A 12,335-nucleotide genomic window follows, 5' to 3' on the forward strand; every position below is an offset into this window, starting at 1 on the left:
GTATTCAAAAGGTTTTTCAACCATTTAAAACTTACGAATTGTTTATTTCTGTAATTTTCCATTTAATATTTTCAAACTGCGGTTGACCACAGGTAACTCAAACTGTGGAAAATGAAACCCCCGTAAGAGGGGACTACCGTATTCAAAAGGTTTTTCAATTTTTATGAGTCTTCTGATGTTCTCTAAATTGGGTCACATGATTACATACCTTTCCACATTCCTTACACTCGTAGGATTTGGCATGAGTTTTCTGATGCTGTGTCAACTGATGGCCATGGCTAAAGGACTTCCCACATTCTTTACATCCATAGGGTTTCTCCCCTGTATGAATTCTCTCATGTTTCACAAGGCTTGACCCATAAATAAAGGCCTTCCCACATTCCTTACATTTATAAGGGGTTTCACCAGTGTGAATTCTCTCGTGTTGAGTAAGGTGATAGCCACAGTTAAAGGCCTTGCCACATTCGGTACATTTATACGGCTTCTCACCCGTATGAATTCTCTCATGCTTAACCAGGCTTGAACCCCAACGAAAGGCCTTCCCACACTCCTTACATTCATGAGGTTTCTCACCAGTATGAATTTTCTGATGCTGAGTAAGATAATTGACTCGAGTAAAGGCCTTCCCACACTCTTGACATTCGTAGGGTTTCTCACCTGTGTGAATTCGCTTATGTTGAATGAGGCTTGAACCACAAATAAAGGCCTTCCCACAGTCTTTACATTCATAAGGTTTCTCCCCACTATGAATTCTCTTATGTTGAATAAGTTTATACACACGACTAAAGGTTTTCCCGCAGTCTTTACACTCGTAGTCTTTCTCACCGGTATGGAATCTCTGATGCTGAGTGAGTTCATCGCCACGTCTAAAGGCTTTTCCACAGTCTTTGCACTCATAGGGTTTTTCACCAGTATGAATTCTCTTATGAATAACGAGGCTTGAGCCCCATCGAAAGGCCTTCCCACAGTCTTTACATTCATAAGGCTTCTCGCCAGTATGGATTTTCTGATGTTGAGTAAGCTGATTACCCCAACGAAAGGCTTTCTTACATTCTTTGCATTGATAAGGTTTCTCGCCAGTATGAATTTTCTGATGTTGACTAAGCTGATAGCCACGACTAAAGGCCTTCCCACATTCCTTACATTCAAAGGTACTGTCCTTAATCTGAATTCTCTGATGTGATCGAGTAAGTGTGCCTTCTCTATTAGGCCTCTTTTCATAGGTGACCACCATTTGGTTGATATATCTCACTCGAGGGCGTGGCGGTCCTTCAGGTGTGCCTTCACTCATCCGGTTAAGGCTATGGGATTTCCTTTTTCCATCAAGGCTTTCTTTCCTTTTGGGAAAATTTCTTTCACGAATATGCTTTCCTGTAGCTAAACCTTTAGGGTCATATGATGATGACTCCAAATCTGGAAAAAAATGACATATTTTGTTTCCTTTAAGGGGAAACAAAAACAAACAAACCTAGCCACAAACCAAAAACTTGTCAAATAGAAATAAAAAGTCTCCAGTAGAATAAACGTGAATCACCCAGGGCTCTTGTTAAAATGCAGATTTTACTTCTGGCACCACATACTTAATGAGGACACACTGGAGGCATTCATTCTAAAGTCAAACACGAAAAGGGTCCCGACTATTAGTCTATTATTTCCTACCAGCTGACACAATTAACCAAAAGATATTAGAGGAATAAATCTCAAAAATAAAGATGAAAACAAATATAATCTATAGGTGATGTGATGACATTCCTGGAAAACTCAAGAAAATAAAACATGTAACTACTGTAAAAAAATAAGAATATTCTGAAAGTGAAATATGTACATGTTAGTAATATAATTAAAAGTAATTCTGAGCCTGAGCAAGAGCAAGAACCCATCTCTACAAAAGATAGAAAAAATTAGCTGGCCCTGGTGGCTCACACCTGTAGTCCCAGCTACTCAGGAGGCTGAGGCAGGAGGATAGCTTGAGCTCAGGAACATGAGGTTGCCGTGAGCTGTGACGACACCACTGCACTCTGTCCTGGACAACAGAGCAAGACCCTGTCTCCTCCCCAACCAAAAAAAAAAAAAAAGTATCTGGATAAAAGCAACAAAACAGATAATGGGCAAGACTTAATTTAACAAAAAATGTGAAAAAGTTTAGAAGAGCTATGAGGAAAACTTTAGAAAAACTTGAGCATCAATAAGGATGCTAATCTCAAAGGTCTGAAGAACGTTTAAATCTATGAGCTCGTAATGATGCCAAAAAGTGTTAAATGGCTAACTTTGGAGCATGCTAGGAAACCAGTCCTTTATTATAAAAACCATCATTAAAGAAAAAGAACAAAGTTTTTATCCTTTTTATCCAATATGAACAGCCACTGCATAAGCAATTAGCACACAGAGCAAAGCTCCTCTTTATATCACAACAGCTGGAGGAAGGAGAGTGGTGGGGCCTCATGGTGACCTCTTCTCTCCAAATGAAAAAAAAAAAAAGAAAGAAAGAAAAATAAATCATGACAGCTAATAAATGAAGCAATGACAAACTGGCACCATTTTGAACCCCAATAAAATGATGAATGTAGGCATGTCAATGACTGCTGACAGCACAAGAAAGCCACAACTAGTTATTAGGTGCTTCATGATGAAAGAACGTAACAGCACCCAGGAAGCAGTATTGCCAAGACCTAGATAAAAGAAAAAAGCACTTAAAGCTAGGATAACAACCAACTTTCAGGAACTACAAAGGGCAGAGGATCATGTTATCTATTTCATTAACTACTTAATGCATGGTCCACAGACCAGCAGCATCAGCAACACATGTAACAGGGGTGAAATATGAGAAGAAAAACAAGGTGAGAGGGAAATGGGGTGAAGATCAAGTTTATGGTGAGATCTTTTCTTTTTCTTTCCTAAAGGCTTTGGGCCACAACCTTTGTAGGGTGCTTTCCAAACAGTTAAGGGGTGTTCCTGCTCCCTGCCCAGCTGGGTTGTTCTTTGTAAGAATGGCTTGCTGTTGCCAGACTGGTTCTCACTCTCATTGGTTCTCACTCTTCTTGTCTTTTTCCCTCACGATCATCAAGGCTTTCTCTCCTTTGCTTCCATAAGACAGACATGCCTGGCTTAGAAATGAAAGGCTCTGCTTTCATAAAAAAAAAAGAAATGCCACATGATGTGGAACTTTTTTAATTGAGCATCAGTCAAATTTGTAAAAGCCTAAAAATCAAAATGCTAGTGATAAAGACTTCATAAAGAGAAAGGATTAAAGAACAAACAAGAAACCAGATAGGTAAAGAAAAGGTCTTATTTTAAATTTCTGTAGGCATTATCCCCAGAGGCAAGTATAAAATGGTAGTTTGCAGATGGATTCTGGGGGCCAGAGTTCTTGGATTCAATTCTTGCTTCTGCCTCCTGTAACTAAATCACTTTGTGCCTCAGTATACCCACCTCCAAAATAGACAATGATTGTGCCTATCTCATAAACTTGTGAGAATTAAATGTATTTATACACACACACACACACACACACACACAGTGCTTAGAACAGAGCATGGCACAGAGTAAGCATAATATTAGCTACAAATATTATTGTTGCTTTGCTAGGAGAAAAATAAAAAATTTCCTGAGACACGAAATATTGTCATTCAATGTTATTTTTTAAAATTTTTTATTTTATTTTTTTAGAATCCTGCTCCTCAGATTGAACATTCAATGTTTAACTCAAAGTTCATAGATTGTAACTGTCAACTTCTCTTCAGGTATGATGTGTAAGAAATGAAATACGCTCACTTTGGTTTTATACAAAATCTGTTTGTCCAATCCATTCTACTTCGAACACACAAGCTGGTTTACTGGAACGAATCAGAGTGATGTGTCCTGATGTTTTCCCTAACGGTGGGTCCCCAAAATACCACAGATCATCAATAGCAACTTGGATATAAACATAATATCATAGGATGAAGCTCAGTTTCTTTGAAGATGGTTGTGAAATAAATATCCCAGAATTCCGATTCATTCCTTGGTCATTAAGGAAGAGAGATGATGACAGGGAGGGCCAGACAAAGGTGGGAAGATAACTAATGGATGGGAGATGAAGGGGTGTAAGGCGCATTTCCGTACTGGGAACAGGAAGAAGGAATTCAATGAGTTTCTTGAAAGATGGGCCAGAATTCACAGTGGAGAGCTGACGTTCCATGAGGCAGAGTCTGAGTTATTTGAGGCACACAACTTACCCAGTGAGACCAAGTTACTGTAGTTCTCCAACATCACATCCCAGTACAGGTCCCGCTGAGCAGAGGTCAGGCAGGCCCATTCCTCCTGAGAGAAGTCTATGGCTACATCAGAGAATGTCACCGTGCCCTGAAAACATAAAAATCCACATACTCCTGATGAAAGGAAACAGTTTCAAGATGAAGGAAAGAAGACACAAGGCTACCATCTGGGTAGGGAAGAATACAGGGAGTGGACTGAATGCCTGTGACATGGGGAGGGGGCAGTAAGGGGGCAACGTCTTAACCGTGACTGACGCAGAACACCTGCATGTTACTGGAGAGCCCTACTGCCGCACAGAAAACGACCTGCACTCTGTGGGAATCTTAACTATTCGAACTCGTCAGGAAGTGGATAAAACAATCATTTCCTTTTGTTTATAAGCATAGGGTCTGCTACATCTATATGCCTGCCTTGTAAATTCTCAAGTATGGATGCCTAAAGCATTCTTTTTTTTTTTTTTAAGGGAAAAGAAAATCCTGAGATTTTTGTTTAATATATTTTATTTTAGAAAACAGGTTTTGCATGTTTGACTATTTTCAAGCCTCAAGTTCATCAATGTGGCAAATTACACTTTACGCAGTCTTCCTTTGTAATGACAAAAGCATGTTCTAATTCCATCATACAGACAAGTCAGACTTAGTGTATTAAATACTTAGGCAGATCAAAGCATCTAAGGTTATCCCCAGTTGTGGAGGCATAAGATCATCTACTGCTTCCATACTAGAAGATCCCTGTGTTTGTTACTATCCACAGCTCCTGCCTTTCCCCCTGTTCATGACTCAGAGGATACTGGTCTCAAATGATTCAGAATCACACAGAGGTCTGGCAGGTTCATTCAACAATAAAATTTTCCCCCAGTTTCCCTGACAAGAATATGGTCTCTGTCCATAGGCCCTAATCACAACCCTATCCAATTCTAGAAGCCCCATAATGCTTGAGATCTCACCACACACTAAGGCTGAGACCAATAAATAGGAACATTTCCTTTTATCTAGCTAGAAAACACTATCACTGGAAAATTTATTTTCTCATGTGGTCAAATAGGATCAACATATCTAACTCATCAAACCACAGGCTTGACTTAAATATTTCTCTTAAGGGATTTTGTTCCTTCATTGCTCCAACATTACTCTTGACAAAAATGTGAATACATAGGTAACACTGAATAATGTGCTCAATGATTAAGTAAACATTATCCAAAAAAATAGACGTCAGGCTACATGGCATTATCATTCACTGGAATAGAAAGAAGTGGGAAGTAGGTAATTAGGTGGGCCTTGATTAGGTAGAAGGCTTTGGATAATTCACAAAAATATCTGCAAAACCCAGAAATCACATTTCCAGAAGGAAAGAGAATACACACTTACCTGGGCCATGGTTTCAGAATTCAAGAATTGATTAGTCTTCTTGGAGTTTCCTTACAGAAGACAAAAATTCCAAGAGGCCGGAGCTAGGGATGGGAAAAAAGACATTAAAGCCAGGTGCACCTTGGTTTCCCAAAATGACTTAATATGCCTTTTTGCTCCTCCATCTTGGCTTCCCAACACAAACATGACACATTTGGGCAAGAATAACGGGATTCTGGATAAAACCAAACTCCCTCCTAAAACTTCAGGAAGCCGAGCTGCGTATAGCAGAGGGGCTTTTTTTTTTTTTTTCCTTTTTTGCTTGATGACATACCCAGACACTACAGCAGGACGATTTCTGGCCAGCTACCTACTGGGAGTTGGAGGAAAGGATGTAGTAAAGAATTTGGACTTGTCCAAAAAGAGGTCTGGCCTTGCCCTCAGTTTTTCGAGTTAATCCACATCATACCTGATAGGAATGTCTTCGTTTTTGTTGGGGGCTGGCCACACCAGAAAGACCAACCAGGTGATTCAGGCTGTGGGCTTAGGGTCACACAGTTATAAGCCGATCTGGAATCTGAAATTAATCACGTAGACAATCAATCAATCATGCTTGTGTGTTGCGCCCCAATAAAAACTTTGGACATCAGAACTTGGGTACGCTTCCCTGGTTGCCAGCAGTTGGTGCTTATTGTCACACATCACACAGCAGAGTAACGAGTCCTGATTCCACAGGGAAAAGACACCAAAAACTCTATGTCTGGAACCCTTCCTGACTTTAACTTACGTGCTTTGTTCCTTGGCGGATGTTAATCTGCACCCTTTCCCTGTAACAGACTATAACCATGAGTATACCATCTCTCAGTGAGGGTTCCGTGAGTCCTTCTAGTGAACTGTTGAACCTGAGGATAGTTTGGGGAACCCCTCAAACAAGCTGCTGTTGTTGAAATAAGGGTGGTCTTGTGTAGAGATGGTACCCTAAAATCTTGCAGATTAGCTAACTGTGTGCACGGAGGATTGTGATCTGGATCTGAGAATGGGTCCTTAGAATGTTTAGTGTCATTCTGAGCATATCCTGGTCCCTCCAAATAACCTTTCAGGGTGAAGAGGGACTTTATCATCCAAACTTGGATCTCTTCTTGCCTCTAGAGCAGGTGATGCTACTCAAAACATGGCAGGTGGACAGACTGGAAAAGGAACTGCTCTGTGTTCAGTACCCTTGAGTTCAGAAAAGCTGAGTGCATAATTACATGTAGAATATCAAAGTAAGAAAGTAAATGGTGGTGGCTCACACCTGTAATCCTAGCACTCTGGGAGGCTGAGGCGGGAGGATCACTCGAGGTCAGGAGTTTGAGATCAGCCTGAGCAAGAGCAAGACTCCGTCTCTGCCAAAAATAGAAAGAAATTAGCTGGACAACTAAAAATATATAGAAAAAATTAGCCGGGCATGGTGGCACATGCCTATAGTCCCAGCTACTCGGGAGGCTGAGGCAGGAGGATTGCTTGAGCCCAGGAGTTTGAGGTTGCTGTCAGCTAGGCTGACGCCACAGCACTCTAGCCAGGGCAACAGAGTGAGACTCTGTCTCAAAAAAAAAAAAAAAAAAAAAGGAAATGGTAACCGAACTCTAAGTTGGAAGAAATACTTAAAGACATGAGACATATTTTGGACACATTTTAAGTAGAAAAGTTAGCTTACCAAAACAGCATACGTTTGTAAAATTCTATATATAACTACAAATGTTTGTATCTATATATACACATATACATGGATATATATGGAAAGAGGAAGAGGGAGGGAGGGAAGGAAGGAGTAAGAGAGGGAGGGGGACACAGACAGACATATACATGCTGACAAACCAACCATATGATATCAATAGAAAGAAAACATATAAAAACAGAAACAGAGAAACAGAAAGAAACAGTCTGGGAAGTTGTGTTTCCCTTACATAGAAAATATACTGAGTCTGAAACTGCTATCCATAAGCCTGTTCACAATACTGGTCCTTGGCATCTGGGAATCAGATTCCAGAGTGTTCTCACCATTCCTTAAAATATAAGAGGGATTCGCAGTGCCTCGACTGCTTGTATAAATAATGTAGTTTATGCTGAATACTTGCTTTCCTCTGGGAGTCTAGAAGTTCAGGTTGTGCTAAATAGAGTATATGTCTGTAACTGAATGAACCTTGATAAAAACCTTGGACCACCAGACTTTGGTGAACTTCCCTGGTAGGCAACACTGAACAGGTGTTGTCTTAATGCATTGCTGGATGAATGAAGCACATCTTGTGTGATTTCACTGGGAAAGGACTGAGAAAGATTGAGCCTGGTTTCCTCCCAACTTGTCCCCTGCAACGAAATCTGATTTTGCTTTGTATCCTTTCACTGGAATAAATCAGTCATGAATAGGACTAGATGTTGAGTCCCTTGACTCCATGTGGAGAATCATGGAATCTGGTGGCAATCCTGTGGACCCCGACACATTTTTTTATGTTGATTTTCTTGCTTTTAAGTATACCTTACTAGACGTTTTAACAGCCTACCATTGCCTTAACATACATACTGTGTACGTATTTAATTTAAATTTATTCAGAGGCAGACTTTCAAAAAACGGAATATTTCTTTCTTCTTTTTTATCATAAAAACTCTACTTCTGATCTTATGGAAAAAGCTCAGAATACATGAACATTTTTTCTTTTTTTTTTTGAGACAGAGTCTTGCTCTGTTGCCCGGACTAGGGTGCTATGGCGTCAGCCTAACTCACAGCAACCTCAAACTCCTGGGCTCAAGCAATCCTCCTGAGCAGCTGAGATTACAGGCACGTGCCACTATGCCCAGCTAATCTTTTCTATATTTTGTAGAGATGGGGGTCTTGCTCTTGCTCAGGCTGGTCTCGAACTCCTGAACTCAAGCAATCCTTCTGCCTTGGCCTCCCAGAGTGCTAGGATTACAGGCGTGAGCCACTGTGCCAGCCTGCATAAACTTTTTGGAAGTTACTGAATAAATTCTCTTTGTTGCCTTTCACTTCCCAAAACCTAAACCAACTCTCTGATGCTCACATATGTTGGAGCACTGATAAAATTCCAAGCGACGCCCTGTAGATACTGACAGTGATCTTGAGGCTGCTTCCTTTTATGTCCTAATGAGAGAGTGAATTTTACTTGTGCATTTGTCCTTTCAGCCATGAGGGCCTGCAGACATTTGTTAAATCATCCTGCCCAGTAAGTCTTCACTTTGCACCAAACATTGTTAGAAAAAAAATACGTAAAGGTATAAAACTTAGAAAATAAATCCCATTGATCTCACCGAAGAGCCAGTGCATTGACAATTAATTGGTCATGACCTGACCTCACTGGCTGTTGTCAGAATAATGTCCCAGCCCCTCTCAGGGCGTTCTCCACAGGTCTTGATCAAAGGCTGCCTTGAGCTGCTTCTATTGAGAGTTTCCCTTCCTCGCTGGGTCATAAACAGGTAGCAGCTGTGTCACTTTAGTCTTACTCTCATTCCAAGTACTAATATCACAGGTCTGGCATACGCATAGCACTTAAATACGATTTGACTCAAAATTCCACTTTTTGGAATTTCTCCACAGGAAACAGCTATAGTAGTATATACACATATTTCTAAGAATGTTCATAATAATTTTTTTTTCTGGAAAAGGTTGTTTTCTAAACCGAGATAAATGTAGATTAACAGGTAGTTATAAGAAGTAACAGAGTGATTCTTTGTACCCTTTGCCTAATTTACACCAATTGTGATACCTTGCAAAACTATAGCAAAATATTACAACCAGGACAGTGATACAACCCATTGATCCTGTCCAGATTTTCCAGTGAATAAAAATGAAAATTAGAAATAGAAGTACCTCACAGTAGAGGACATATAAATAAATCATGGTCTGCTACATAATGAAACAGAATACATTTACTACTACTACTATTGATTCATATTAATTGAGAAAGAATTTATGAGAAAATACCAAGTAAAGAAGGTAGGTTTCAAAAAGTATATATAACTTGAATGGAGACGTTTTGCTGAAATGAACACAGGCTCTGTGGTTTTTCAGGATGTGAATCTGAGCTCTGATAGTTACTAACTTCACAGTGTCTGTTTCTTCACTGGTAAAATTGGGATAAAAATACTACAAGGTATGACTGTCTTAGTTTATTAAGATAATCTTTCTAAAACATGCAGTAATATGTAACAGTTACTTTAATATAATTTAGCTCTTATTATTGATGATCAGTAATATTATACATCTCTTAATCCATTTTTATAAAAGAATCTCAAGTCTATTTTTCTTACACTAAAACACATGCTTCTCAAACCATATATAAACATGACTGCTAACTAAAAACAATTTTCAGAGCCTGATGTTAAGAATGAAATTCTCTTTAACTGGCAAAACTAGCAAAAAAGATTCTAAGACACATAAGGAGATAATGTTCCCTCTCCACCAGCAACTAGGGGAAGAGAGACATGATTCTGCATAAGACATCTAACTCAACGAATCTAACGGGTGAAGATGCCAATTTGAGAACATTAGCAAGAGGCTGAGTCAGTGTTCTATGTGAAACGGGAGATATTTATGAACATTTTAAACTATTGCGATCTTATTCTTTTTCTTGTGTCTAGGAAATGTTACTTATACAGGTCATGTGTGTTACTTGCATATATAACCTTGCTAATTTATCTGGAAAGTCCGTACTTGTAAGGCACCCAGTGATCACTGTAGTGTTCATCAGTGATTACTGCCATGTCCTGTGAAACAAATATTAAAATTCTAGTATCTCTAATTCTAAAGGCTCTTTCTTGATAATTTGTTGCCATGGATTAGATTCAACTGTGTTATCTCTAATCCTATAAAGTGGAAATATCTAAGATATTTCAAAGCAAGACAAAGATCACTGGTGTGCCCTTCCCCTGCCAACATGCACACAGGTATAATGGGACCTATGGCTGGGTTCGATTCCTTTAATAAACTAAGATTTGGAGTGTCTTTGGCTCTTTTACATGATTAATTAGCAAGATTCAATGCTCCACAAACAAAACACACATGCTTAGAGGCAAAGAAGATGACTGGAAACATACATACCAAAATGTTAACAGTAATTATCTCTGGATGGTACAATTATGGGTAATTTAGAGATTCTTCTCGAAGAGCTCGTTAGGGACTGATTTTTTTTTTTCCCCAAGCAGGACTACATTAGTCCCATTGTAAGAAATAGAACAAGAGAGTCCAAAATTAAATAATTAATGAACAAAAGTACCACAGTTACGGGGGAGGAAGTATATTGTTGTCATTCAGCCAACTCTGAATGGCTGGGCCTGTGGTAGGCAAAATCACTGCCTCTGAAATATGTCCATATGGTAATTCTGGCCCCCATGAATATGTTACCTTGCATGGCAAAGGGGAATTAAGGTTGCAGATGGACTCAAAATTGCTAATCAGTTGACTTTAAGATAGGGAAGATTATCCTGAATTATCCCATTGGGCCCAATGTAATCACCAGTGTCCTTAAAATTAGAAGAGGGTGAGAAGACGAGAAAGGTTTGAGGACAGAAGCCGGGTCAGAGTGATGCGATACAAAAAGGACTTGTCTTTGTTGGCTTTGATGATGGAAGGAGGGGTCATGAGCCAAGGTGTGTGGGCAGCATCTAGGAACTGGGAAAGGCAAGGAAATAGGATGTTTCTGGGAGTCCCCAAGAAGGAACACCTTCTAGAGCCCTACCAGCACCTTGGTTTTACACAGTGAGATGCACTTCAGACTTCTGACCTCTAAGACTGCAAGGTAATACATTTGTGTTCTGTCAAGCCAATAAATCTTTGGTGATTTGTTACAGCATCAAACGGAAACTGATACAAGGCCTAATAGTGAAAAAACTGAAGTATCACCTTCCTGCTCTGGAACATCCTTTCACTGTGTCTCAGTAATATAATCCAACCCTGTGATAGTATAACACATATATGACATATATGACATATATATATTTATGCATTTTAAAATATATTTTATGGGTTTGCAAATATATATTTTTTACATATTTATGAGTTTTCAACCATGGTTCTTGGTTCATAACTCCTACAGTTCTTGTTACAGTCTTTTGCTATAATGTTGGGGCACTTTAGGCCTCGCAAGCAGGCTTCAGGAAAAAGAATCTCTTCTGACCTTCTCCTCTCCTTTTACCTGATTTTAATCTGATTGTGGATCGTAAGACCCTCATTTCAGAGAGAGCCCTGCCCTGCACCCTGAAGGAAGGAATAGTGCACAGAGAAACCAAAAGTCATCTGAACAGACAGGCCAGGATGGGGGTTTCCCTGCTCCTTCTATTAGTATTAATATTAGATTACATCCTTTTTGTCCAATCACATTTCAACACAGTTGTCCATGCTTCAGGCAGGCCTGTCTAATGAAGGCCTTAACAGGCCCCAGAAGACAGGGTTTGGGGAACTTCTGCATAGCTGAACACATGGAGGCTGACAGGAAAGTGAACAAGAACTCACCCATGTGCCAGGAAGGCCGTGCACCACAACTCCACAGAAACAGAAGCCCCTGTGCTCAGGCCCCTTCCAGACCTCGCCCTATATATCTCTTCATTTAGCTGTTTATTTGTATCCTTTAGGACTATGGTCCCCAATCCCTGGGCTGCGGCCTGCTACCAGTCCATGGCCTGGTAGGAAACAGGCCACACATCACCCCCTGAACTCCACACCCCCCACCGTGACACCTTCCCCCC

General features: G+C 40.0%; 1 protein-coding gene across 2 annotated transcripts in view; it reads right to left on the reverse strand.

Moving 5' to 3' along the window:
* Nucleotides 1–29: 29 nt before the first annotated feature.
* Nucleotides 30–12,335, reverse strand: part of ZNF331 (zinc finger protein 331) — a 51,830-nt gene continuing 39,524 nt past the window's right edge. For both annotated transcript variants that reach the window (XM_012643305.1, XM_012643306.1), the window contains 4 exons: nucleotides 6,070–6,177; nucleotides 5,622–5,704; nucleotides 4,215–4,341; nucleotides 30–1,413 (listed from right to left, as the gene is read on the reverse strand). In XM_012643305.1, coding sequence (XP_012498759.1) covers nucleotides 155–1,413; nucleotides 4,215–4,341; nucleotides 5,622–5,630 — 1,395 coding nt within the window. In that variant the 5' untranslated portion in view covers nucleotides 5,631–5,704; nucleotides 6,070–6,177 and the 3' untranslated portion in view covers nucleotides 30–154. The remainder of the gene's footprint in view (nucleotides 1,414–4,214; nucleotides 4,342–5,621; nucleotides 5,705–6,069; nucleotides 6,178–12,335) is intronic.

The sequence above is a fragment of the Propithecus coquereli genome, unplaced genomic scaffold (genome assembly GCF_000956105.1).
Source record: "Propithecus coquereli isolate 6110/MARCELLA unplaced genomic scaffold, Pcoq_1.0 Scaffold196, whole genome shotgun sequence".
Classification (NCBI taxonomy): domain Eukaryota; kingdom Metazoa; phylum Chordata; class Mammalia; order Primates; family Indriidae; genus Propithecus; species Propithecus coquereli.